The sequence below is a fragment of the Jaculus jaculus genome, chromosome 5 (genome assembly GCF_020740685.1).
Source record: "Jaculus jaculus isolate mJacJac1 chromosome 5, mJacJac1.mat.Y.cur, whole genome shotgun sequence".
NCBI classification, from domain to species: domain Eukaryota; kingdom Metazoa; phylum Chordata; class Mammalia; order Rodentia; family Dipodidae; genus Jaculus; species Jaculus jaculus.
The window spans coordinates 102797581-102825406 of record NC_059106.1 but is presented as its reverse complement, the minus strand read 5'-3'; the positions used below and the strand labels follow the sequence as shown (position 1 = coordinate 102825406).

At 41.3% G+C, this 27826-nt stretch overlaps 1 protein-coding gene across 4 annotated transcripts in view; it reads left to right on the top strand.

Moving 5' to 3' along the window:
• Insr (insulin receptor) overlaps positions 1-20055 on the top strand; it is a 216054-nt gene extending 195999 nt beyond the window's left edge. For 3 of the 4 annotated variants that reach the window (XM_045148650.1, XM_004661735.2, XM_045148651.1), the window contains 9 exons: positions 1852-2011; positions 3972-4074; positions 4938-5005; positions 7181-7425; positions 8905-9015; positions 9103-9262; positions 12751-12880; positions 13614-13748; positions 15221-20055. In XM_045148650.1, the coding sequence (XP_045004585.1) occupies positions 1852-2011; positions 3972-4074; positions 4938-5005; positions 7181-7425; positions 8905-9015; positions 9103-9262; positions 12751-12880; positions 13614-13748; positions 15221-15575 (1467 nt within the window). In that variant the 3' untranslated portion in view covers positions 15576-20055. The remainder of the gene's footprint in view (positions 1-1851; positions 2012-3971; positions 4075-4937; positions 5006-7180; positions 7426-8904; positions 9016-9102; positions 9263-12750; positions 12881-13613; positions 13749-15220) is intronic. The other variant, XM_045148649.1, reaches the window with a different exon arrangement.
• Positions 20056-27826: the final 7771 nt, after the last annotated feature.

Below are 27826 nucleotides of genomic sequence, written 5' to 3'. Positions count from 1 at the left end.
AAAGAATAAGGAAAGATGGTAGTCTAAAGGTCCAAGGCCTCAGACAGATGGAATATGTTCTGTTGCATTAATCCTGGTGGAGCAGGTGGTGACTGTAGCTAATAATACCTATGTCAAAGTTACTAAGTCATGCATGGTGGTGTTTGCTTGCCATTCTAGCACTCTGGAAGTAGTAGGAGGAGAATCAGGACTATCAGGTCATCCTTAGCTACATAGTGAGTTTGAGCCAGCCTGGGCTACATGAGACTTTGTCTCAAAGCAAAAATAGAGCTGGTGAAATAGTTCAGTCAGAAAACTACTTGCTATACAAACATGGAGACATGATTTTCACCCCCAGGATCCACATTTAAAAAAAAAAAAAAAAAAAAAAAAAAAAAAAAAAAAAAAAAAAAAAAAAAACCTCAATGACTCTAAGGAGCATTGTGGAGGAGGGGGATGGAAATAATGTAACAGCCAGAGGATGAGAGGAGGAGTGCTTGGAAGCTGTTCCAGACATAAAGTGGCTGTTGCATTCACAGCTTCACAGTGGCTATTTGCTCCCTGCACAAGACTTGGGGCCCATCAACATTCCTTTATGGATGGTAGAGAACAAAACAAAACAAAAAACATCAAAGTAGAAGAGGGACTAGTTGGAAAGAAGAAAAAGTTCAGTTTAATGGGAGGAGGACAGGAGAGGGCAAAAACAGGTAATGGGAGGAGACTATAATCAAAATTATCTTATGTACATGTATGAAAATTGTCAAAAAAAATTTTTCAAAAGAAAAAAATAGCATGGCTGTGCAGGCACAGACAGGAGGATCCTTGGGCCTCATTGGCCAGCAAGTCTAGCCTATTTGGTAAGTTCCAAGCCAGTGGATCATTGTCTCATAAAAAAGTGGGAGTTGTCTGAGGGAGGACACCTGAGATTGCCCTCTGGCTTTCATATGTACACGTGTACACATACACAAAAGTCCCAATCAGCCAAAAACATTCATCATTTCTCAGTTTCTTTTTTTATATTTTATTTTTATTTACTTGACAGAAAGAGAATAGGTGTGCTTGGGCCTCCAGCCACTGCAAATGAACTCCAGAGGCTTGCACCTCCTTGTACATCTGGCTAACATGGGTCCTGGAGAATCAAACCTGGGTCATTTGGCTTAACAAGCAAACACTTTAACCACTTAGCCATCCTTCCAACCCTCTCAGTTTTTCTGTCAAATTCTGCTTGTCCTTCTCACTCTCTCCGTGTCATCTCTTAGTTTCTCTTTTTTTTATTGACAACTTCCATAATTATAGACAATATAACATGGTAATTCCCTCCCCCGCTACTTTCCCCTTTGCAACTCCACTCTTTATCATATCCCCTCCCCCTCACAATCAGTCTTTTATTTTGAGGTCATCATCTTTTTCTCCCATTATGTTGGTCTTGTGTAGGTAGTGTCAGGCACTGCATGGTCATGTATATCCAGACCATTTTGTGTCTGAAAGAGCCCATTGTAAGGAGTCCTATCCTTCCTTTGGCTCTCATATTCTTTCTGCCACCTCTTCTGCAATGGATGGTGAACCTTGGAGGGTGTGATAGAGATGTTTCAGTGCTGAGTACACTTCTGTCACATCTTTGCAGTACCATGATGCCTTCTGAGTCATCCCAAGGTCACCACCATCTGAAAAGAGAAGCTTCTTCAACCAAAAGTATATGAGTATGAACATTAAGAGAAGTGCTAACTGGGCAATTTGGTGAGCAGAGTATATACATTTAGCCAGACACCGCCGTGTCATCTCTTGAGTAGGATCCTGATTGTGACTTTCCCACTTGTGACTGATATGCCCAGATATGTAAAACTCAGCCAGCTACTTTCTCTTTCCTTCTAGGAGTTGCATCTGTGTGTCTCCCGAAAGCATTTTGCCTTGGAGCGGGGCTGCAGGCTGCGTGGACTTTCTCCAGGAAACTACAGTGTTCGAGTCCGGGCCACCTCCCTGGCAGGCAATGGTTCTTGGACAGAACCCACCTATTTCTATGTGACAGATTACTGTAAGTCTCCCTGGCAACCTCAAGGGCATGGATTTACATTTAGTGCCAAGTGTGTTGTTGAACATTGTAGAGAATGATCCTGTGGATGGTACGGGTACTTGAAAGTTGGGGTCCATCAGATGCTGCAGTACAAGCATAGTTAAGTATTTGCCTGCCCTTTCTCATTTATACAGACAGTACTTCAAATTTGCATGTTCTGTATTATCAGATGCAACCAATGCACAGGTTAAAAATACTAGGGAGATGGCTCAGTCTGTAAATACTTGCTTTGCAAGTGTGAGGGACTGAGATTGATCCCCAGAATCCTTAAAAAAAAAACAAACAAACAGGGTATGGTGGCTTTATTGGTTACAGAAAAAATTAAGGATTTATATACTATACCAAAGGATACAGTCCATCATGGGAGGGAAAGTACAACACCAGGACTGGCAAACCAACTGATCACATTGTATTCAGTCAGGAAGCAGAGGGAAAGCAGGAAATGAAGCCAAGCTATAAAATATACCTCAAGGCCCACCCCTAATGACTGACTTTACCTACCAAGTCACTGTTCCTCAAGGCTCTACAACCTTCCACTTGCTTGGGACCAAGTGTTGAAACACATGAGCCTATGTGGAACATTTCACATTCAAACCATGACAGTGATGCATAATTCCAGTGCTGGGGAAGTAAAGACAGGCAAATCCCTGAGGCTGTCACTGGACAGCCAATCTAGACTAATTAGGTGAGTTCCAGGCTGATGAGAGACCATGTCTAAAAAGGTGGAGGGTACCTGAAGAATGACACTTCTTGCCTCCCTCCATATTCACTTTCATACACATGTAACCATATAACATGTACATACATGTGCACAAATGCACACACAAAATACATCTTGACCTTTTTTATTATCCTTAAATAATACAATATAACAGCTATTTACATAGCATTTGTATTGTACTAGGTATTAAGAGTCCACTAGGGGGTGACTTAAAGTCTACAGGAGGATGTGTGTAGGTTTTATGCAAATGCCATGCCATGTTACAGAAGGGACTTGAATATATACAAGATAAAAACAACAACAACAATAGTAATAATAAAGAATGAGCTGGTAGTTCATTGTGTGGCTGAATTTTCTCACACTGGGCACAGTGGTCTTGCAGTTCTAGCTGAACTTTTTCTGCCCAAGGTCAGGACTAGAACAAAATTCTGATTCCAGTTGAACCTCCAAATTTGTATATAGCTGATCAGAATTGCAAGTGACATGGGGATCCCCTTGAGCTCCATACTATTATCTGAAGTGAAGGTTGTCTTGCCTTGAGACCATCAATCTTGGGAACTCAGTGTTATCTCTAGAAGGTAGGAGGGATCAGGCACCTGCAGTCCCCTCTAGGAGCACATCCCCAATGACCTAAACACCTTCCTGTAGGTGCCACCTCTCAGTATTCTACCATTACCAGTTGCAGCACTCTGATGAACAAGTCTAACTTAGGAATCTTTGAGGGACATGTACAGCACCAACTAGGATACCCACAAAGTTCTTTGTGGTCATTGGGAGGTGTGAATTTCCTGAATTCATTTTGCATCTACCAAAAAGGATCCTGGGATAGGAACTGGCCATGTAATTTGCAGGGTACAGTGCAAAATGTAAATGCAGGCCTCCTTGCTTAAACACTCTTCAGAACTTCAAGGAACCAAGGAAATAGTTTAGTCAATTAAGTTCTTGCCTTGTAAACATGAGTACCTAAATTCAATCTCCCAAACCCAAAAGCCAGATGTGGTAGCCTGCACTCATAATCCTAGCACTAGCGAAGTAGAGAAAGGAGAATCTCTGTGATTTTCTGGCCATCCAGTGTGGCCTAATTAGTGTGCTCCAGGCCAATGAGAGGCTAACCTAAAACTCATGATTTTCCTGTCTCAGTCTCCTAATTGCTGGTAGTATAGGAGTGAGCTAAACCTGTACTTTTTACTTCCATTTCAGTAGATGTCCCATCAAATATTGCAAAAGTTATCATTGGGCCTCTCATCTTCGTCTTCCTCTTCAGTGTGGTGATTGGAAGTATTTATCTGTTCCTGAGGAAGAGGTGAGTGAGGTGGTATGCAGATTAATTGTTAACAATTGGCCGCCTTATAAAAATAAATCATAGATAGGGATATAGATATAGCTAAGTTTGTTATAAGTTTACTGACATAGGGTGTATAACATGCCATTTTCATGTTGTAAGTATGATATGATATAGGATATAACTCTTCATCATAAATTTCTTCTAGCTAATTGGTTCTCAGTGAATGCTTTCCCCATGTCTTTACATCTATAACAAACCTATAGTTGTAAAATGATAACAAATACTCAAACATAAATGTTGATTGACATATTTTTTATTGATTTTTTTAAACTTGCTTTAGAAAGATGGGTTTCATTATAATATTTTCTGTTTTCTGTTTTTATTTTTGAAGCAGTGTCTCACTCTAGTCTAGGCTGATCTAGAACTTCCTCTGTAGCCCAGCCTGGCCCTGAACTCATGGTGATCCTCCTACTTCAGCCTCCCAAGTGCTGGAATTACAGTTGTGCACTACCACACTTGGCTTGATTTTTTTTTTTTTTTTTTTTTGGTTTGTATTAAATAGTAAGACAAAAATGAAACAAGATATATATATTTGTCAATGACAAAAGTAGCATCTTTACTTAGTCTGATAGTTTTTATACACCAGACATTGTCTTAATTTTTTGTGTCATTTACCCTGTCATTGTTGCAACACCAACTTACTTTTAAATTCAGTCTTCATTATTAACATTTTTTCCATCACTGTATAAAGCTTAGACAAAGGATAGAACAATAAATGCATTCCCAATTTGTGGAGTTTGCCTATTTTTAGTGACCAATTCCAAGACTGACAAAGTACTCTGAAAATCTCAAGCTGGTATTTCTCCTTTTTTCTCCTCTAGGCAGCCAGATGGGCCAATGGGACCATTGTATGCTTCTTCAAACCCTGAGTACCTTAGTGCCAGTGATGGTAAGTATACTACACTCTTCTCAGTGTACTGTTTGCCTTCTTTTACCTTTGCCACATGAGATCTGAGAGTTGTCTAGCATCCCAAAGAGGGTGAGGAAACCTCCCTTATATTTAAATTTGTCTACCATCCTTGCTGCATAGACCCCATTACTGTGAGTCACTGGATACCTGGTTTCTGGTACCTGATTGAATAAGTTCATATAATCCATCTTAGGACCTTTGGCTGAAATAGGCGGTTGGAAACAGTTGCACAGCCATGGGAGTGATAATCTGGAAAAGGAGCCAAGACAGGGCTGGAAAACCCCATCCAAACTTACCATTTACGCTAAGAGGTAGGAACTGGCAGCCAAAATAAAAGACTAAGGGAAGATAAGAATAAAATAGGATGTGTACTAGGGATACATCTGCCAGTAATTAGTGATAGTTAACTGTAACCTAATGTTGGTGGTGGGATTTTAGTACCAACACCTATATTACCCCTGACTGTACGAGAAGGGAGTGTGTGACCTCTATAAGGAAGGCATGGCTCTTCCATTATATGATGTGTTTTCTTTTTTCTTTGTTCTTGTTTAAGTGCTTCATGCAGCTCAATTAAAACTTGACTTTTGAGCAGGTGTGGTGGCGCACACCTGTAATCCCAGCACTCAGGAGGCAGAGGTAGGAGGATCGCTGTGAGTTCAAGGCCACCCTGAGATTACATAGTGAATTGTAGGTCAGCCTGAGCTAGAGTGAGACCCTGCCTCAAAAAAAAAAAAAAAAAAAAAAAAAAAAAAAAAAATTGACTTTTAGGCTAGGGAGACAGTTCAGTCAGTAAAGTGCTTACCTTACAAGCATGAGTTCACTCCCTAGGACCTGTGGAAAATGCTGGCCATGGTGGTGCTTGACTGTAATCTCACTGCTGGGGAAGAGGACAGGAGGATCTTTGGGGCACTCTTGCCAGCCAATCTAGCCTGCTTGTTGTACTTCAGGCCAGTGAGAGGACCTGTCTTAAAGGAGATGGAAGGTGTTCCTGGATAATATCCAAGGTTGTCCTCTGCCTTCTACATGTATGCATGCACATGTATCCACCCACACATGAGAACACATATACAAGTACACATTTAAAAATTAACTCATAAGGCACGAATGTATTTTGTGGGCAGGATGTTGCCTTGGGATGCCCTCATACACATGTTTTGGTGCATAGTAGGCTGAATGGTCCAAGAAGTGACCAGAGATGAAGGTGCGCAGCCTCTCCCTTCACATGGTTTCTCAGGTCCATAGTATGCTCTGTGTGTTCCTAGCAGCAAAAGAGAACATCTTCAGGACATCTGCTTACTAAGCCCCATGGTTCAAAGCAAATCACAAAGTCTAAGAAGTGGGGACAGTTCCATCGCTTTATGGGAAGGACTGCCAAGTATCATGGACATTTTTTTTTTCAGTCTATTTTAACCTACTTCCCTCTCTCCATTCCTTTAGCACTTTACAAAAACAAATATCCATAATGGAAAGTGTTACTTTTGTCTTTGCTGCAACAAAATACTAACAAAAACAGCTTAAAGAAGGAAGGGCTTATTTTGGCTTAAAGTTCTGGAATACAGTCAGTCCATCATGGTTGGCAACAGGAGCATGAAGCAGCTAGTCACACTGACTCCACAATCAAGAGAGAGAGAGAGAGAGGAATGCTGGTGCTCAGCTCACCTAGCTATCAATTCAGGACCCCAGCCCATGGGATGGTGCTGCCCACATTCAGGGTATATCTTCTTTCTCAGTCAATACAGTCTAGAAGTTCCATTACAGATATATCCAGAGGCTGATCTCCTAGGTTAATTCTAGATCTTGTCAAATTGACAATCATGAACTATAACAGGAAATAGCATCATTTTGTACCAGGGATCTGAAATCAAACAAGAAGATGGGTGTACAGGACCAGCTTAGTGCTTATTGCAAGGATCCTGTTTTAGTTGTGGCTCATTTCCAGCCTCTGATAGGCCCTCCATGGAGATAAATGCTCATCCTATTCTGGGCTAAATACTCAATGTCCAGCAGAGGTCCTAGATCACAGAATAAATGAATGTTTGGGGGGTTGAGGGGAGGATAATAAGAGGGTAAGGCTCAAGCAAAGGTTTTGGTGGGAGGTGGCTAGGGTCTTCTCAGAGACTGGCTGAAAATGTCGTGTAGATAAGTGAGAAGTAGTATTTCCATGTTCTGTGTATGTGCCTGACGAGTGGGAGGTACCTCGAGAGAAGATCACCCTCCTTCGAGAGCTGGGACAAGGCTCCTTTGGCATGGTGTATGAGGGCAATGCCAAGGACATCATCAAAGGCGAGGCAGAGACCCGTGTAGCAGTGAAAACAGTCAACGAGTCGGCCAGTCTCCGGGAACGGATTGAGTTTCTGAATGAGGCATCAGTCATGAAGGGCTTCACCTGCCATCATGTGGTGAGTCTAGCTAGAATGCAAATGAACCTTCCTTTTATGACCTGTATCAGCTACTATCTTGATGTTGGGACAAAACATCTGAGCAGAAACAGCTTAAGGAAGGAATTATTTTTGGTTTACAGTTTCAAAGGGAAGTCCATCATGGTGTTGAAAGCATGGCAAGACCAGAAAACTTGCACCACATCAGCAGAGAGGAAGCAGAAAGATCAAGAATGCTGGTGTTCAGCTAGCTCTCTCCTTTTTATCCAATCCAGGAACCTAGTCTTTGGGATAGTACTGTCAACAATTAATGTGGGTCCTCTCAACTCAACTGATCTAATCTAGAAAGTCATTCGTAGATATGACCAGAGATTTGTTTCCATAGTGATTCTAGAAATTCCTGTCACATTGACAACCAGAGATTAATCATCACATGGCCCTTCTTTTGTCATGCCTCCTCTTACTACCCAGATTCTCTAAGGCCAATGGATACAATCTTTGCCTACAAGGTCCCATTAAGCTTCCATCCTAATGATGTGAAGAGTAGATCTATCCCTATTCCTCCCATGTTCTCCCAGCTCACCTGGAACAAAACTTGATCAGTGTCCTTTTGTTTTCAAGAACATTTTATTGCTTTCCAAAAGTTTTAATTGACTTTGGGTTTCTCCAAAAACTTAATCACATGGAGGTCTGCTCCTTCCCAACTTCCTTCATTTCTACTTTTCCATAAAACTAACTCAAGCCTTCCTTACCTTTCTAAAGGGTTATAATAATAATAGGCCCTTTGTTTCCTGTTGAGCCTTGTGCCCTATCATCCCCACTATAAATACATTTTTAACTTATTTATCTGTGGGCATGCACATCCCATTTAGAATACAACCTCAGTGTGTCTGTCCTCCCCTTCCACCTTTTTGGGACAAGATCTCTCTTGTTTTGCTGCTGTGTATACCAGATTAGCTGTCCTGCACCTTTCATGTTCTCCCAGCTCTGCCTACCATTGTCATAGTGTGTTGGGATCACAGACACATGTACCATTTTGTGTTCAGCTTTATGTGGGTATGGAAGGGAATCTAATTTGGATTGGCAAGTTTGCAAGCAATCACTATTAACTGCCTAGCCATCTCTCCAACCCTTACCATGACTATTTATGGAATACCACCAAAGTGCCCTTTTTATCCTAATGTTGCAATGAATTCCTGCCTCCTAGAAATGACATTACAGGGAAGCCAGCCTGTTAGGAAAAAAAAATGGTAGAGAAAGAGGGGCAAGAATATGAATGAGAGAGGAAGTTGGAGGGTTATATTTGAGCAAAGACTTAAAGGCTATGGATTGTTTGGAATGCCCTACATGTGGGCAGGTCTGTGTGCTTCACAAGTAAGGGCAGATCATGCTTCATCCAGGTACAGGTGCTGTGTGTTATCTGTAGGCACCAGCACAGTGTATGCTGAGTTGAAATATCTCATGAACTCATATCCCACAATCTCCATGATGGCTCTGCAGGTTCGCCTCCTTGGGGTGGTGTCCAAGGGCCAGCCAACACTGGTGATCATGGAGCTGATGGCTCATGGAGACCTGAAGAGCTACCTTCGTTCTCTGCGGCCAGAGGCTGAGGTGAGCTGCTGGTTGGTCCCTGGCAGGGTACCCACTCTTGGTTTTGGGTACAATGTCTCTGAATACCACCCAATGTTCCAACTTTAGAATAATGCTGGTCGCCCACCCCCAACCCTGCAAGAGATGATTCAGATGACGGCAGAGATTGCTGATGGCATGGCATACTTGAATGCCAAGAAGTTTGTGCACCGGGACCTGGCAGCTCGAAACTGCATGGTCGCCCACGATTTTACTGTCAAAATTGGAGGTTTGTTTTGTGAACTTTAACTTTTGCTTTGAAATGTGCCACCCAGGGTGGGTTTGATTTCAGAAGGAAGTTTTCCATAATGAATTATGAAATCTTTTCTCATTATGCCAAGGGGCTGGATTTGGGGAAAAGCCTCCATCATCCAACTGCCACTGCATTTATTTATTTAGCATGTGTATGGTGTGGTGTGTGTCCATGTGTGTATGCATGTTTGTGTGTATGGGTGCATATGTGTGTGCAGGTATGCATGCACATGTGTGTGTGTGTGTGTGTGTGTGTGTGTGTGTGTATGTAGGATGGTAGTCAATGTTGGACATCCTCTCCAGTCATTCTCTGTCTTTTTGTTGAGACTTACTAGGCTAGAATAGCTAACCAGTAAGCCAAGCCCAGGAATCTCCTCTCTCTCCCTCTCTAGTGCTGGGGTTATAGGTACATAACGCCGCCCCTATACTTACATGGGTGCTGAGGATCTAAACTCAGGTTCTCATGCTTGCATAGAAAAGACTTTTATCAAATGAGACATCTCTTCAGCCTTGATGGTATCATTCACCATTCACTTCTTTCAAAAACATACTGAATTTTGTAGATGCTAACCATTGCAGTGAGTGTTAGAGACCACCCCTAATGCACCATGATTTTCCTGACCCCCTTTAACCTGAAAGCTTTAGGTACATGACCTAGCACATGGCCTTTTAAATTTAAATTAACTAAAGTTAAGTAAAAGTAAAAAATTCTATTTACAAATTGCACTGGGCACAATTCAAGTTCATGTGTATGTGCATGCACATGCACACACACTTAACTGCACAGCCATGTGTATATGTGCAGATGTGAATGCATGTGTGCACATGGGCATATGGAGGTTAGAAGACAGCCTCAAATGATGTTCTTCAGGAAGACTATCCTTTTTTTGTTTGTTTGTTTGTTTGTTTTCTGAGGTAGGGTCTCGCTCTAGCTCAGGCTGACCTGGAATTCACTATATAGTCTCAGGGTGGTCTCAAACTCATGCCAATCCTCCTACCTCTGCCTCCCAAGTGCTGGGATTAAAAGCATGTGCCACTATGCCCAGCTTTTTTTTTTTTTTTTTTTTTTTTTTACAGTGTCTCAGTGGCCTAGAGTTTTCTAATTAGGCTTCATTGGCTATTTAGTGAGCTCGAGGGATCTTCCTGTTTCTGCTTCCTGCTTCTCCAGTGCTGTGATTATAAATGTTTGTAACCATTCATGGGGTTTTTTTGTTGTTTTGTTTTTTGTTTTTACATGATTTCTGAGGACTGAAATCAGATCCTTCTGCTGGTGAGGCAAGTACTTATTGACTGAGCCATTTCTCCAGCCTCAATTCGGGTTTTTAGTAGTCACTTGAGCCCAAGGCTTCCATATTGGACAGTACAGGTGTAGACCATGTCTGTTACCTCAACAAGCTCTACTGGGAAGGATACTTAGGATAAATTATAAAGCAGTAAACCATATGTATAGTCTGGTTCAGGAAATGGCAGTCTCTGTATGAAGGCAGCATTCCCCGAGACTGCAGAATGAAAGCATGCCGAAGGAGGAGTCAGCATATACAAGTGCCAAAAGGCTGGCACAGAGAATAAGCGAGTTCTGGCAAAGCAGCTGAGATGGGAGGTTGAGGTAAGAATCAGGCTTTCTAAGTCATGGAATGTCACCTTACCATACTCCTACAAAGCTAGTGGGACCTAGGACGGTGTAAGATTCTATTTATGATCCCAAACAATAATCCCTACATAAATAGTGGGAGTAGGTAGGGAGATGCTCCTACTCATGAAGCACAGAGATATGCCCTACATGAGCAGTGAGAATCATGAAGGATTGTGACCCTGTTTGTAAACTCAAGAGACATTACCCAGCATGAGCAAATGGAAGCAAGAAAGCACACAAATCCATTTATGATCCCAAATACATTCTCTCCACATTAACATTTGAGGGGGGAAAAAAGAGGTATGGTGGCAGGAAGAACAGAAGTGCAGGGTCATCTTTGGTTACATAGTTCAAGATTAACCTGGGCTATATGATATATTGCCTTAAAAAATAAAATAGAGTCTGTGGAGATGGTTAAGAAATTAAATGTGCTAACTGTGTAAACACAAAGGCCTGAGAGGGGTTGAGACCATGTGAGTTTGATTCCCCAGCACTTATATAAATAGCTAGGATAGCTATGTATTCCTATAAGCTCATTCCTGTGGGGAACAGTGACAAGAAGCCACAAACTATAGCTCCAGGTTCAGAGAGAAACTTTGTCTCTAGGAAATACCATGGATGAGCTAAAGGACAGTCAATATTCTCCTCTGACCTCCGCATGTATGCACATGGGGTGCACTCATCTGTATGCACATGGGCATACACCACATACACATACACACATACTGCAAGATACATGCAAAAAAACAAAATACAGAGCTGGGGAGATAGCTCAGTGTTTGAAGTGTTTGCCATCAAGCCTGAGTACCTGAGTTCAGTTTCCAGATCCCATGTAAAAAGCCAGAAGCCATGTGTGGGCTTCTGTAATCCCAACACCCAGAGAGCAAGATGGGAGATGGAGACAGAATTTCTTGGAAGCTTAGATGCTCATGAGGAATGCATATAATTAATTAAAAAAATAAGTAAGTAGGGGCTACAGAAATGGCTTAAAAGTTCTGTTGCTTGCCTGCAAAGCCTCAAGACTTGTGTTCATTTCCCCAGTACCGATGTAAAGCCTGGTGCACAAGGTGGTGCATATATCTGGAGTTTGTTTGCAGAGATTGGAGGCCCTGGCATGTCCATTCTTTCTGTCTCTTCTCTTCTGTTCTTCTCTTTTCTCTCTCTGTTTACAAACAAATAAATAACAATATTAAAAATAAATAAATAAACCCAAAATACAATGGAAAGAGAAAGAAATGTAATTCTCTTCATGTATCCCCCTTATGTGGTGGGCTGCCATTAGGTTGGAGGGACTGATTTATAGGTAAGAGATGGTGGTGGCCCTGGATTGTATCAGGGTAAAAACAGGTAAGATGGATTAGTAAGAAATGTGGAGATAGGGTATCTTGACTGTCTGCTGTTTGGGGGTATAAGAAAAAGTAGGGATCAAAGGAGATCTTAGTTCTGGATTCCTGGCTGAACAGCTGAGTAGATGGAAGGAAGGGTTCTAGTCAATGGGAGGGGGTAGGAATAAATTGGCTGGAGAGTAAACAGTTAATTTTTGGGTGCTGGTGAGGTTACAGGTGGAAAAAAATGTATTTTTGAGCATAGAATTCCATGTCTTAGGACAGAATATTATTTTTTTAATCACTGGGGACCTCCTTTTCCCTTCCTTTAAATGGAAGCTCCTATTCTCTTGCCACATTGCCATATATACTCTCAGAATTCATTCTCATAGATTGGCCATCACCTATAGAACTTCCAAGGGACCTATGAAGGGGCAGGGCAATTAAGATGGCTGATGCTAGAGGAAGGGATTGAAGATTAAGAGCATATGAATTATCTATTATTAGACTTTGGAATGACCAGAGACATCTATGAAACGGATTACTACCGGAAAGGGGGCAAAGGCCTGCTGCCTGTACGGTGGATGGCACCCGAGTCCCTGAAGGACGGAGTCTTTACTGCTTCTTCTGATATGTGGTGAGTTGTACATGGGTAGACAGACAACTGTTACTACTGTACTTAACTTGAATTCTTCCATGTTTCCCTTAATGTGGTTGGCAAGAGGGAGGGACAAGCTGGTATTTCTCTTTTTATGTGAGTATGTATGGGTGTATACAGGTGCATATGTGTATAAGTAATGTGCACATACATGTGGGAGCCAGGAGACTTCATCCTCAGGAACACCATCTACTTTTTCTTTCTTTCTTTCTTTCTTTCTTTCTTTCTTTCTTTCTTTCTTTCTTTCTTTCTTTCTTTCTGTCTTTTTTTTTTTTTTTGGAGACAAGGTCTTGGAACTCAATAATTAGGCTAGACTGGATGGCCAGCAGACCCCACTGATGTCTCTGTCTCCCCAGTATTGGGATTGCAAGTGTGGTGTACCACATTTTGCATTTTTATGTGTGTTCTTGGGATCAAACTTAGATCCTTGTGCTTGCAAGCCAAGTGATTTACCCACTGAGCTACCTCTCCAACCCTGATTTATACATATGGAAATGATGTGATATGTCTGGGTCCCTTCAGTAGCTTCCCTGAAGTGTAGTTGAGTGGTATCTTAGAGGGGTTTATGATTTGTGACAAGAATTGCTTTATTAATGGCTCAAGCAGGCTCTACTAAATCAAAAGGCTATGTGTATGAATGTGTTTGAAAGTATGTGTATGTGTCTGTGTGTTCTTAGCTACCTTATTAACTACTCTCAATTATCATTGGCAGGTCCTTTGGTGTAGTCCTTTGGGAAATTACCAGCTTGGCAGAACAGCCTTATCAAGGTCTGTCTAATGAGCAGGTGTTGAAATTTGTTATGGACGGAGGATATCTGGATCAGCCTGATAATTGTCCTGAGAGACTGTAAGTATAGAAGGAATGTATGGTGTGTGAAGTGCTCCTTCAAAAAGACATTGAACTTTATCATGTTTTGTGTCTGTATAACACATACCAATATGCATGGTGTAGTAGTATTTTTTTGTTGCTGGGACAATACACCAACCATAAGTAGTTTATGGGAAGAAAGGGTTTGTTTCAGTTTATAGTTTTGAGGGAAAGTTTCATCGTGGTAGGAAAAACATGGCAGATCTGAGCAGGTCACATCTTCATAGCAGCATAAAGGAAGTAGTTTGAATACTTTACATGAAACTGGGCTATACTTCCCAAAAGCCTGCCTTCAGGAATACACCTCTTCCAGCAAGACTATACAACTTTCCCAAATTGCCACCAGCTGGGACCAAACATATGAACCTATGGGAGACATTTTAGTCAAACCACCATACATGGCTTAGGTTCACATGCCTTATACTTAGATGTGCATTTATGTTTGTATAGCATGTCACAGGCTTGTGTGTTTGCATATTATACTTTATATGCATACTCATATTTGTGTATATTCCTACATGTGTGTTTGAATCTTTATACATATGTTGTTATGTACATCATATTGTCTATTTTGCATACATGTTTATATATTAAATTTTACCTATTTGTATTTGTATATTCACATACATGCTTACATTTGCATAGCACATCTTTGCATACACTTTGCAGATCTGCTTTGCTTTTCACACATGTTTGCATGCCATATATTTAAGTGTATACAATTATTGCAAATCATGTCTTTGGAAATTCTACAAGAAACATACTTGATGTCACATCAGGACATAGAAACTAGGGGGAAGTAGGATGGAAGATAGATCTGCTTAACTGGGTTGTTTTTAATATACTTAGAATTTTTGCCAGACGTATTTTTTATCACTTCCTCCCATTTCTTTCTTTCTCCCCTCCCTTCTTCTCTCTGTTCTTCCTTTCTCCCTCTCTTCTTTCCTTCTTACTCCCCATCTTCCCTCCCTCCTTGTCCTTCCTTCCTTTTTCCCTCCTCCCTCTCTTCTTCCCTTCCAGTATCTTGTCCCCCTCTCCATAAATTTTGGTGTACTAGGAATTGAACCTAGGATCTTCTACATAAGAGGCAAACACTCTACTACTGAGCTTCATCCCCAGCTCTCTTTAATTTTTGAGACAGGATCTCACTAAATTGCCCAGGTCAACCTTGAATTTACTCTGTAGCTTTGGAAGACCTTTAACTCCTGATCCTCTTGCCTTAGTCTCCATAGTACCTGGTCTGGGCATGAGGCCTGGTTGGCTTTCTTTGCTAAATCATCTTCCAGCACTCCTACAGTTGTCAGTCCTTTCTTGACAGTCATCTGTGCACATGGCCACAGTCCAATATGAGGACTGGTCTTTTGTGGATATAGGCTGTAGGGAGGGGTGGGGAAGGGGACTGTTTGGCTGGGTCCCCAGGCTCATCCACAATTATCTCTCTGTCCTTACAGCACGGATTTGATGCGCATGTGCTGGCAGTTCAACCCCAAGATGCGGCCAACCTTCCTGGAGATTGTCAACCTGCTCAAGGATGACCTCCACCCTAGTTTTCCTGAAGTTTCCTTCTTCCACAGTGAAGAGAACAAGGCTCCTGAGAGTGAGGAGCTGGAGATGGAGTTTGAGGACATGGAAAATGTTCCCTTGGATCGGTCCTCTCACTGTCAGAGAGAGGAGGCTGGGGGCAGGGAAGGGGGGTCTTCTCTGGGAATTAAGCGGAACTATGAGGAACATATCCCCTATACCCACATGAATGGAGGCAAGAAGAATGGGAGGATTCTGACGCTACCTAGATCAAACCCTTCCTAATAGTGCCTGTTTGGGGCAAGAGGTTCCCATTTCATTTCTACTTTCCTCTAGTTTGAATGCCTCCAGAAATCTCAGGATTCTCAGGACACTCTGCCCCAATGTGAAAATGAGCTCAGAGATTGCTCCTATACATTTCTATTCATCTTTTGATTGCCAAGTTGACTAGCTGTCAGAGGTTTAACTGTGAACCTAGAAGGGATGATATTTCAATAGCTGCTGCCCCTTTGTGCATTCATGATTGCAAACCACAATTGTTTTTTTTTTCTCTTTTTGTTTTCCTCATAGACTGAAAGAAAGCACCATTTTTACACAGATTTTTTTTCACTTTCCTTTTTTCCTGAACTAAATCAAAGACAAAACTTGCTTGCAGAGCATAAGTTTGAAAGAAAGGAAACAAAATAAAACTCTGTTCTACAATTCCAGTCTGTACAGGATGCGGGGGTCTTGAGAAGAACTTCATCTAGGCAAAGAATTTTAATATCACTATTTTATTATTCACAAAATTAGTTCCTCAAATTGACCAGTCACTGCTGCTTTCATGTTTTTGGTAAAGGACGTGTAGTCCTGACATGTGCATATGTTCACACATGTGTTCTGTGTGTCCAGGTTAGACACTGCTGGCATGAGAGAGAACACAGAAATATTTATGTTGGTCAGGAGCTTTGGGAATTGGCTCATGAAGGTTCTGCTATTTGCAGTAACTGCCCTTTCCCTTCCTTCTTATTTGCTGGGAGACTATGCCCTTGGCAGATTCCTCTCAATTTCCTGTCAGTAGTTTTGCTCACATGTCTTCTCACCTTTCCCTATAGTGGTCATGTTTGCTAAGAACTGAGAAAGGAGCATTTAGTTTGGATATTCATCATGGATCTTTGGAAGACCAAACAAAACCAGGACAAAAAGTAAAAACTCAGATAACAGAATTTTGAGAATATATTTGTAACATATTTAATTTTTACGGAGTCTCTGGCATTAGCCTCATAAGTTATTATTTCCTTGGAGGGGGGTGGTGGAAGCAATGGTCTTCAAAGCATATGTTTTCTGAGAAATATACTACATCAGCTGCTAACTCTTTTGGATGTGGTGAGGCATATCTGAAGTATGTGAGCAACCAGATTTTATGGGTGGTCTGATTTGGAGACCAACATCTTCTGGATGTTTCCTGCTTGGATAAACTGGTATTTCATCAAAGCTGAGCTTGCCTTCAAGAACACCTGTGTTCATTCCTTGGGTTTTTTTTTTTGTTGTTGTTGTTTTTTTTTTTTTTTGTGTGTGTGTGTGTCTGTGTGTGTGGTTTTTTGTTTGTTTTCCTCCATGTACCTCACCTCCATGGCGTTTCTTCTCCCAGGCATGCACCTCACTCAGTTGTACAAACACCACAAAATCAGATCCCAGAGACCAACAACACAGATGTACTTTGAGAACACTAAGCAATGTACAAGGAGATGCCTCAAAAATACTTGTTGGTCCCTCTACCCTTGGAATATCTGACTACTCACTCTCAATACTAAACTCTCAGAGCTGCTTCATTGCCAATGGACCTCAATTGGGCCAGGTGTGCCTGAGCATATTACTCAGGTGCTTATAATGTTGCAGTTCTTAATGTCTGGGGGAGAAACCATCAAAGACCTTCCCACCCTCCCAAGGACAATTGAAGGGGTTGTGAATCCACAGTTTCTTCTCTGCAAAAAGAATCTTACCTGCTCAAGTATAGAACAGGGTAAACTCATTAACTTGGTTTCATCAAAATCATTACCCATACCCTTAGTACATTTTGTCATAAATGTTTGATTCCTTCCTTTTCTTCTTCTCTTTAAGAGTTGTGGGATAAAGACATAATGCCAACCTCCAAGCCCTCTTAACTCTTGGTTACAAACATAGGTAGACACAGATCCCAATTGCCTATTGCTATCTTATTCACATGATTTGAGAAATGACACCATGTAAAGCATTGCTGGGTAGTTCCGTGATTGGTTGTTAGAAGCAAGAGTTACAGAAATTATATTTGCCAAAATCACTTTGTTAATAGAAGAGGGTCTATACTTAAATTAAGGACATGTAGATCTAGGTGGGGGTTTTTTCTTAGTAAACTTGTAGTGGTCTTATATTACAAAAGCAACAATTTTCACATTTTTCTAATTCAGAAAGGTTTTCCTATATAGGGGGGAAAGTATTTATTTTAATATATAAAATCACTTCAATAAAAATAACATGCATGTAAATGTTTATCAAGAAAAAAACAAACAGATGAATGTGGGTGGTGATTTTCAGCACAGTCTACCTCAGTGTATTCTTACGATGTGGTTCAATGAGATGTAAGAATTCTGAAAAGGTTCATCAACTTGAGTCCCAGGGATTGATGAAAATTTTGAGGAAGAGACTTGGAATGGAGAAGTTGTGACCTTCATGTGAATACAAGTCCTTTTTCTCCTCTTTTCTGAATTTGATTTTCCTTTTGAAAAAATTCTGTATTGACACCATGCTCGCCAAACATAAGTCAAGTTTTGGGCCATTGTGATTTATCTGGCATATGAAGCAGCTAATCTACCTTCTTCAGGTGAGAGGTAACGACAAACTCTGGCTTTGAGCCAGCATCTCTGCCTGACCAACTAAACCCCTCAAAAGGGAATACCAAGATTTGAGTTCTCTGATGTTCTTTCCCCACTTCTTTCAGACTGATGATGCTTTGGGTGAACAAATAAACTGTGTTCGTGAGCACCTGTCACACAAACACCCAATGCAATGTCTTCTTTCATTCTCTGAGTGAAAAGAGGTCATTTTCAGAAATTCCAGTCCAATACCCATCATTTTACAAATTGTGCTTTTAGCAAAAAAACCTGCATTAAGGTTGATTAATCTCAAGCTGGTACTGTTTGACCTTGTGTGACTTTGTAAACTCATGTGAAAGGCAGTTACCCTTCTTGCCAAACCTTGCTATTCTTGTTTTACTGTCACACACTACCCTTGTATTCTTAACCCTTCTCCACCTGCTCTGCAGAGGAAGAGCATTTTGGATCCACCACTGTGCAAGAGAAACATCACCAATTTCATTTTGATATCTATAGATATAGGAAAAGAAACAGCATCTTTTGAGCCATAAAATCTCTTTTTGTCTCAGAAGATGTTGATTTTGTAAGGAATGAACTTTTGACCCTAGAAAAGCATGGATGTCTAGAGTGTTCATAGTTATGGGTGACAAGAAACCATCCAGTTTAGGTTGATAGTATTTTGTTTGGTTTTAAAGATGTCTCACTATTTAAAAACCTTTTCTTAAAATTACAGTGGTAAAATCCTTATTGTTTCTTCATCAAGGAGCAGAATAACAAACATACTGTGTTTTTCTGGAACCAGGGATGTGAAGCACATACCAGGACATACTCCTTGCCAGGAGCTGTTCTAGGTGCGCTGATTTGAAGTTAGTTGGAAAGGAGATCATTGCTGGTTCTGTGGCTAAGCACAATTGAGGGGAAATGTAGGAAATGACCTGAGGGTCGATATGTACAATGCTTTGGATGTTGGTAACCGTGATACCAATAGATGCAGAAATTTTTTACTGTCTCTCACCAGGGCAGATGTGCTTATTGGATTGGGAGCCAGAAGTATTACTATGAGGGTGTAGCCCATGCTGACCATCTTGGTAAATTAATGATGGTGCCATAGTCCCAACAGAAATGGGGTTAATTAAATTAGTTTCGGAAGTTACTGGGTGAGTTCTTGATAATTTAGGGTCTTTAGAAATTAAGGCTTTGTTTGGCATGGCATAAGAGGAATGCTGATTGTATATAAATGGTGCACAAAGAAGTAGTGTCATGTCAGAAAATCTTCCAGAATGTTCCTTAGGATAGTAATTTATTAAAGCAGAGGTGAGGTTGGAAATAGGTAGAACAAATCAGAATATGTTCGTTAGAATGCACAGAAGAATATCATAGACTTTAAAGGGCCATTACTGAAGACCACTGTATCCGTTGGGGCCCCAAGAAATGGAGTTAAGCAATGAATGAGGTCACTGACCTTCTGATACTAGTCAAGGTCCAGAATCAGTCTCTGGCCAACTTTTTTTTAAAATCTGGAAATAGACCATTAAAGTCCTTGTTTTTACCAGCTCATGAAGCTGAGGCTCTTGATCTCACTTTAGAAGGACAAAAAGTCCTCCAATAGGATGTGTCCAGGAATGGCTTATCTGGTTCTTAGACTTTGCTTCAAAGTAGCTGCTCCTTGCCCCTTCCTGTGCCAGGGTGGCTCCTACTCTGGGTGTCAGCAGCATGGGATCAAATGTGCTACAGCTTTTACAGAAAAGTCAGAAACACAAAACCCACCCAAAGCTCAGTTGTTATTTTTTTTTCAATGTTTTCCTACAAGAGCCAAGTCACACTATGAATATGCCTTTTTTGTGGGAAAAGGAAGTACTGAAATTGTTCTGCATGTAAAATATGGGATAATTACTTGTTTATAATAAAATTCTGAATAAATTATCTGAGAAACCTCTTGTTTAAAAAAATCTTTGCATATGTATGTGTGTTTGTGTGTGGGAGTATGTATGTCACAACATGTATGTGGAGATCAGAGAACAGTCCCAAGTGTGGATTCTCACTTATACTTTACAGGGTCACTGTTCATTGCTATGAATGCCAGGCTAACTGGCCTGCAAGCTTCCAGAATTTTCCTTTCTCTACCTCCAATTTTATAGTAAGAGAGCTGCAATTACAGACATTTGTTATAGTGTCACATTTTTATATGATTTCTGGGGATCTTAACTCAGTTCCTTGTGCTTTCACAAGTGCTTTGCCCACTGAGCCATCTCCCAACCCAAACTCATGTTTCTCTGCTGTCTAGGCTGGTCTGTGTGAGGTCATAGATTTGGGATTTGCTGTATTAATTCTCTTGAGACATTGTGGTGTGTGTGTGTGTGTGTGTGTGTGTGTGTTATGTGCTCTTGTGAGATAAGGTCAGGCTTTGGTTGCAATTTCCTTCTTCACTCAAACTTATGTCCTACACCCCCTTACAGATGTTAATTGTGACCTAGCCTTGTTAAACTTCCTGCACAGAGCCGGGTGTGGTAGCTCACACCTTTAATCCTAGTACTCTGGAGGCTGAGGTAGGAGGATTGCTGAGTTTGAGGCCAATCTGAAAGTACATAACGAATTTCAGGTCAGCTTGGGCTACAGTGAGACCCTACCTCAAGGTGGGAGGGGCTTCATGCACATAAACATCCATCTCTGTTGCTGTGTAACAAGTATTCCCCACTACTCAGTCACTCAAAACAACACACTTGTTTCTTACCATTCCATGGGGTTTTAGAGTCTAGGCTGGCTTGTTTGATTTCTTGGGCCAGCTGAAGGCTTTGCTAAGGGTGACTGAGCCAGCATAGCCTTATTCACCAAACAATGCCTAGCTAGTGGATCTCAGAGTCTTGCCTTCTGGGAGCCCAATCTGCCATACCAGAGATACTAGGATCTGGAGGAGCCTCTCATTTACAAGTATCAAAATTAAATCAGAGATAGATGGAGATGCCCAAAGATCACAAAACATACTGTTTCCTGCTTTCCAGTCTTATCTAATTTTATCCCCAAAGAAATTTTCAAGATAGGGTTGTGATTGACTCCTTTAAAAATGAGGAAAATGTGGTGCTTTCAGATATATCTGCCATCCCAGCATTAGGGAGAAATAGAGAATTGACAAAGAGCTGACATTCCTTGGATTCCATGAGAGAAACAGAGTGCCACAGAGACAGGCCTGGAGGATTTCCGTGTCAAAAGTATTGAAGTATGAATGGATTCTAAACAAGGCTTCTATGTTAGTTACTTTACTCATTTCTGTGGCCAAATATCCAACAAGGAGCAGTTTAAGGAAGGAAAGGTTTTATTCCTGCTTACAGTTCGAGAGGATGCAGTCCTTTAATGGGGAACACATAGCAGTAGGAATAGGAAACTAGCTGGTCACATTGCATCCCCAAGTAAGGAGAATAAACAGGAAGTACAGCCAGGCTATAAAACCTCAAGACCCACCCCCAGTGAACCATTTCCTCCAGCAAAGTTCCTTCTGAAGTTTCCACAACTTTCTCAAGTAGCACCACCAGCTTTGGACCAAGTCCAAGAAGAGTCCATGAAGGTACATTTTATGCTCAAACAATAATGGCTTCCATGTTAGAACTGTGCCTGGGTGATCTTAGACAACTTATTTAACTTCCCTAAGCCTCAGTTTGCTTAACTTTTGTGTGTATTGTATATGCATGCATGTTTATATGTATGTGGACACATGTGTGTAGGTGCAAGTATGTGCCTATATGTGTTGTCAAGATCAATTATCTACTTTTATGGCTTCTCCACACAATATCTATGAGGCAGTTTTTCACTGAAACTGAGTTCCACCAGTATGCCTAGACAAGATTGCCAGCTTGCCTCAAACATCATCCTGTCTCCATCTCTTCGGCCCAAGGATTATAACCATGCACCATCTTATGGAACACTGAGGATTTGAACTCAGATTCTCAGGCTCGCACAGCAAGCACTTTACCCACTGAGTCATTTCCTCAGCCCCAGTTTCTGTGTGTCTGTGTGTGTGTGTGTGTGTGTGTGTGTGTGTAGAGAATGTCTGTGGTGTGGTGTCTGTAGCAGTACAATGTGTGGTGAGTGCACATGTGTGTGCAGATGCAGGTGGCCCATGCATATGTGTCCAGATGCTAGAGGAGAGTGCCATGTGTCCTCTTATCACTAATCCACATATTGCTTAAGCTGGAGCTCTCTTCCTCAACCTGAAGCTGCTTGTCAGTCAACTAGCCTCAGAGATTCTCTGGTATCTGCCCCCATTCACTGGGGTTACAGATGTGTGAGGCCATGCTGAGCATTTAACATTGGTTCTCAGGAGTTGAATTTGTAAGTCTTTGGCTTGAGAGGCCTCTTATGCTTTAGCAGCAAGTGCTCTTAACTACTAAGTCATGTTCTTAACACCACATTTTCCTCATTTTTAAAGGAGTCAATCACAACCCTGTCTTGAAAATTTCTTTGGGGATAAAATTGGATAAGATAAGACTGGAAAGACATTCCTCACATATTCTGACTGACAGAAAAGCTCACCAAATCTAAGTAGTGTTGTTATGTTCACTGTGGATGAATGCACATTTCTGGCCTCAGTAAATATCAGGGTATGGGATCATTTCCTGACCTTCAAGTGATTAAGGCACAAGACAGTTGTATTTTGCACTGTAACTTGCACTGCTGTGACAAAATACTTGATAGAAACAGCCTATGAGAGGAAAGATTTATTACTTGTTTTGTAGGATCTCAATCCATATGATGTGGAAGGCCTGGAGGAAGTCATGGCAGCAGAAGCATATATCAGATACTGTTCACATTGTGACGGACCAGGAAGCTGAGAGAGAGTTTGAACCTCAAAGGTCCATGCTTAGGGACCTAGTTCTACCAGATACTTCCTACTTCCTAAAGTTTCCAGAAGCCTCTTTGAAACAGCAACCCAGCTGGGGAGCAAGCATTCAAAACTTGAGCCTATGGGGACATTTCAGATTCAAACCATAGTAGCTCTATGTTTTATAGATATGGGATCTGAGTTTGTGGGAATCAAGCAAACGTATTGTATCATATTATGAATAGTAACTGTGGTGGGCAGAGTAGGAGAACTTCATCTGATATGTGCCCCTAATCTTGTGTTGAAGTCTTGGTCCCAATGAAGCAGTGTTAAAAGGTGGGGCTTTTGAGGAAGTGATTGACGCATGAGAGAACTGGTCCTGTCAATGGATTCATTCATTGCTGTAATTATTACTCAATGGACTACTGAGAAGAGGTGGAAACTTTAGGAGGTTAGGACTAAATGAAGGAAGTAGGTCATTGAGAAGAGTACCGTGGATGGTATATTTTGTTCCTAGGCCCTTTCATCTCCTCCTTTTTCCTTCCCCTCTCTTCTTTCCATCCTTATTAGTTGAACAGCTTTGCTCGCACACATGCTCCCACTATGATGTTCTATCTTGCACAGACCCAAAGCAACAGGGCCAATCAACAATGGACCAGAACATGTGAAACTATGATTCAGGACAACACTTTTTCTCTTTATAAGTATCTTGTCACAGTAATAGACTTGACTAACACACCCCCCCCCCATCTCCAATAGTCCCTACTGTCTGGTGTCCATGACATTGTTTAATCCCCTCCTCTTACACATGGGAAGAACATGTAACTTGTTCCTAATGAAGCAATTATGGATAAGATGATAGAATAACATTTCCACAATATGTTAACATTATATATTATGGTTACAATAGACTAAAGAATGGGATTATTCTAGTAGACTCAAAGAATTCTATTGTGATTAGCAGGGAATGATGGTAAATATAAGGCCTGAAGATGGCCTCCAGGCAAGATCCAGTAATAAGCCAATGTCCTCATTCCTGTAACTGCCAGAAGAATGGTCTATAAACAACCTTAATGATCCTGGATACAAGAAGAGAGGTGTAGGTGGAGATGGCCTCTAGTGGGAACATAGGGATTTCTTTTTTTGAGTCAGGGTCTCCTGTAACCCAGGCTAGCTTCAAATTCACCACATAGCTGAGGATGTCCTTGAACTTCTTTTTTCTTTCACTTTGTAATTTTTTTGGGGGAAGGGAGTTTGAGATAGGGTCTCACTCTAGCCCAGGCTGACCTGGCATTCACTATGGAGTCTCAGGGTGGCCTTGAACTCACGGCAATCCTCCTACCCCTGCCTCCCAAGTGCTAGGATTAAAGGCGTGCTCCACCACTCCCAGCTCACTTTTTAATTGTAAAAATAATATTTATTTGTTTATTAATTTGCATAGGCTATTTTTTGATTTCTTCTCCGGACCCCACCAAAGACCCATCCCCATTTCCTTGAGGGCACTTCTCAGTAAGGTTGCTGGTATTCACTATAGGGTAATTAGGGCATCTGTCAGTTTCTAGGAGGGGGCTGTGTCTCAGGACATTTCTGCCCACTCGGTGGCTTTTATAGTCTTCCTACCCCTCCCTTCCAGAACATTCCCTGAGCCTTGACAGGGGTGTTAGCAGTTTATTTTACTGTTGAGTTCTCTGTACCTTCTGTATTTCTGTTATGATCTGTTTCAGTTTACCACAGTGTTTTCTGGTATGTCCATGGCGGTGGTTGTCCGGCTAGGATTGGGAGCAATACTTGATACTTCCTCTGCATTTCCTTCTGGATCCCAGTAAATGTGGTAGAAGTGGCACATCTCCTGGTGAACACTTGGCTGTTTTTCTTTTTTTCTCTTTATGACCTATTGTTTAATACTATAACTTTATTTTTATTAAAAACCTTGTTTCTACTTAATAAAACCATAATTTTCCACCTCCCTACCTCCACTGACACCCCTTCTCAGTAAGGTTGTGGGTATTCACCTTGAGGTTGTGGGTTAGGAGTTGGGAGAGTAACAGTCAGTCATTGTGCAGGGGGTGGGGGAGGCAATACCTCTGGAAACTCCCATTCACTCTGGCTCTTATAATCTTTCCAACCCATCTTCCATAAATGTTCCTGAGCCATGGTGGGTATGTTTTAAGTCTACTTTAGTTTTGAGCTCTCAGCAGCATTTTGAGTATCCTCAGTGTCTGCCTCCATCACCCTGGTGCATGTTGTCAGGTTTGCAATGGAAGCAGCATTCTTGCCCATCTTACCAGTTCCTCTGTGGCTTTTCCTGGGCCTTAGTTGGTTTGTGAGGGGTGGTTCGTCTCCTTCTAGGGAGTCAGCTGTCCTATCTTGTCTTGCTGATGGATTGTTGTTAGTCTTGGTTCTTGCTGCCTTCTGAAAAAGAAAAACAGATTCTCCAGTGGAGAGTGAGACCAAAATAGGTTTAAGAGGATAAGCATTGCTAATTTATAGAGATTTTGATGGGTGTAGTCTCTCTTAGCCAAAAACTAGTGAGAGATTCTCACTGGATTAATCTTGGACTCTATGAGATTCTAATTCAGTTCCTAGTTCCAGCTATGTGTTCCTTTCCACTGAATAGATCCCTTAACCAATCAGAAAGCCATTGGCTACCCACATAAGACAAGGACCACCATTGCACAGGTGTGTACATGTTGTCAGGCTGGTTGCTTTCCTATAGCAGTGTCTCTTGCTTGCTCACAACATTGTTGGCCATTTTCCACCAGCAGCTCATGTAGCACTTTCTAGCATTTTACAGTAAACCTTGTAGTTTTCTCTATGTTCTGTGTCAGCAGCATGTGCTGTCTCCATCAACAGGTCTTACCTTTTACCTCAGGCCAGTAATAAAGTGCTTTGACTTGTTTTGGGAACCTCATAGGTCTCTTCAATCAATAGCTCAATGTGGGTTGTAACCATTTTTTTCTTTTGGTTTTTCAGTGTAGGGTCTTGCTCTATGCCACGCTCATCTGGAATTCACTATGTAGTCTCAAGGTGGTCTTGAACTCCTGTTGATCCTCTACTTCTGCCTCCCAAGTGCTGGGGTTAAAGGTGTGTGCCACCATGTCTGGCTATCTAACTAAAGGGTTGTTTGGTTGGTTTTTTTTTTGTTTTTTTGTTTTTTTGGGGTTTTTTTTTTGGTGGTTTTTTGTTGTTGTTGTTTTTTTTTGAGGTAGGGTTTCACTCCAGACCAAGCTGACCTGGAATTCACTATGTATGTAGCCTTAGGCTGGCCTCAAACACATGATGATCCTCATACCTCAGCCTTCTGAATGCTGAGATTAAAAGTATGCATCACCATGCCTGGCTTTGTAACAAATTTTTAGTACTGGGATTTACAAGTGAGGGACAAATGTTTTAGGGTTAGGCTTCATCCCACCTTCTCCAGGGTGCTTATTACCAGACAATCCCACCCGTGCTTCTGTTGAGGATTATATATCCAGGAAAAATGTTTCTATGGTAACAATTCATTTTGGATTTAATTTTGTGTGTATCTCCACCCTCCCTCCCATTCCCCTCCCCCAGATGCTTCAATCCCTCTTACCTGTCCCTCAAGTTACCTGTAAGATATGCCTGCAACTCAAGCTGTTCCAGTTTAGGAACCACAGATAGGGGAGAACATGTGGTGTTTGTCTTTCTATGTTTTTGTGAATTTACTTAGAATGATCTTTTCCCAGTGCATCCATTTTCCTTCAAATTTTGTTATATCATTTTACCTTACTGCTGAAAAAAATTCCATTGTGTATATATACCACATCTTCATTATCCAGTCATCAAATTATGGGCGTCTGGGTTATTCCAGTTCTTAGCTATTGCAAATTGAGCAGCTATAAACATGGTGGAGCAAATATTTCTGCAGTGAAATGTGGAGCCTTTATTAGATGCCCAGTAAAGAAATGGCTGAGTGATTTAGTAGCTCTGTTTTTATCTTTTTCAGGAGTCTTCATATTGATTTCCATAGCTGTTGTACAAGTTTGTACTCCCATTAGCAGTGACTAGAGTAAGGTAGAGTCTCCTAATAGTTTTATTTTACAGTTCTCTAGTGCTTAAGGATGTTGAACATTTTCTTAAGTGAGCATTAGCCATTTGCATGTCTTCCTTTGAAAATTCTCTATTTAGCTCTCTGCCCCTTTTTGTATTGGACTGCTTGATTTTTTACTGCTTAGTTTTTTGAATTCCTTGTAAATTCGAGATATTAGGTCTCTTTCAGTAGTGTAGCTGACAAATATTTTATCCCATTTTGTGGGTAGTCTTTTGGCTCTGTTTATGGTATGTTTGTCTGTACAAGGCTTTTTAGCTTCATGAGATCCCACTAGTTGAGTGATTATTTAATTTCCTGGGCTCCTGGTTCAGGAAGTCTTACCCTACTCCTATGTCATGGATAATTCCCCTATTTTTTTCATCCAGTTGTTTAAGAGTTTCAGGTCTTATATTGAGTGTTTTTTGTTGTTATTGTTTTAATTTTCTGTTTTCATTTTTTTTTTTATCAAGTTGAAACTTTGTATGGATACATCAAGTGTTGGTACCATCATTTCCCTCCTCCCTGCCCCCACTCCACTGAGGCCTCCCCTTAGTGGAATTTCTGGTATTTACCATGGAGTTGTGGGTAATGAGTTGTGAGGGCAGCAATCAATCATTGTGTGTGTGGGGGTGCAATACCTCCAGATATTACTTCCCACCCTGAGGCTCTTATATTCTTTCTGGCTCCTCATCCACAAAATTCCCTGAGCCTTGGTGGGTGTGCTTTAAATATGCTTTAGTGTTGAGCTCTCAGCAGCTTCTGGATTTCTGCTTTGGTGTATTTGGAGTACCCTCAGCATCTGTCTCCATCACCCTGGTGCAGGTTGTCAGGTTTGCCA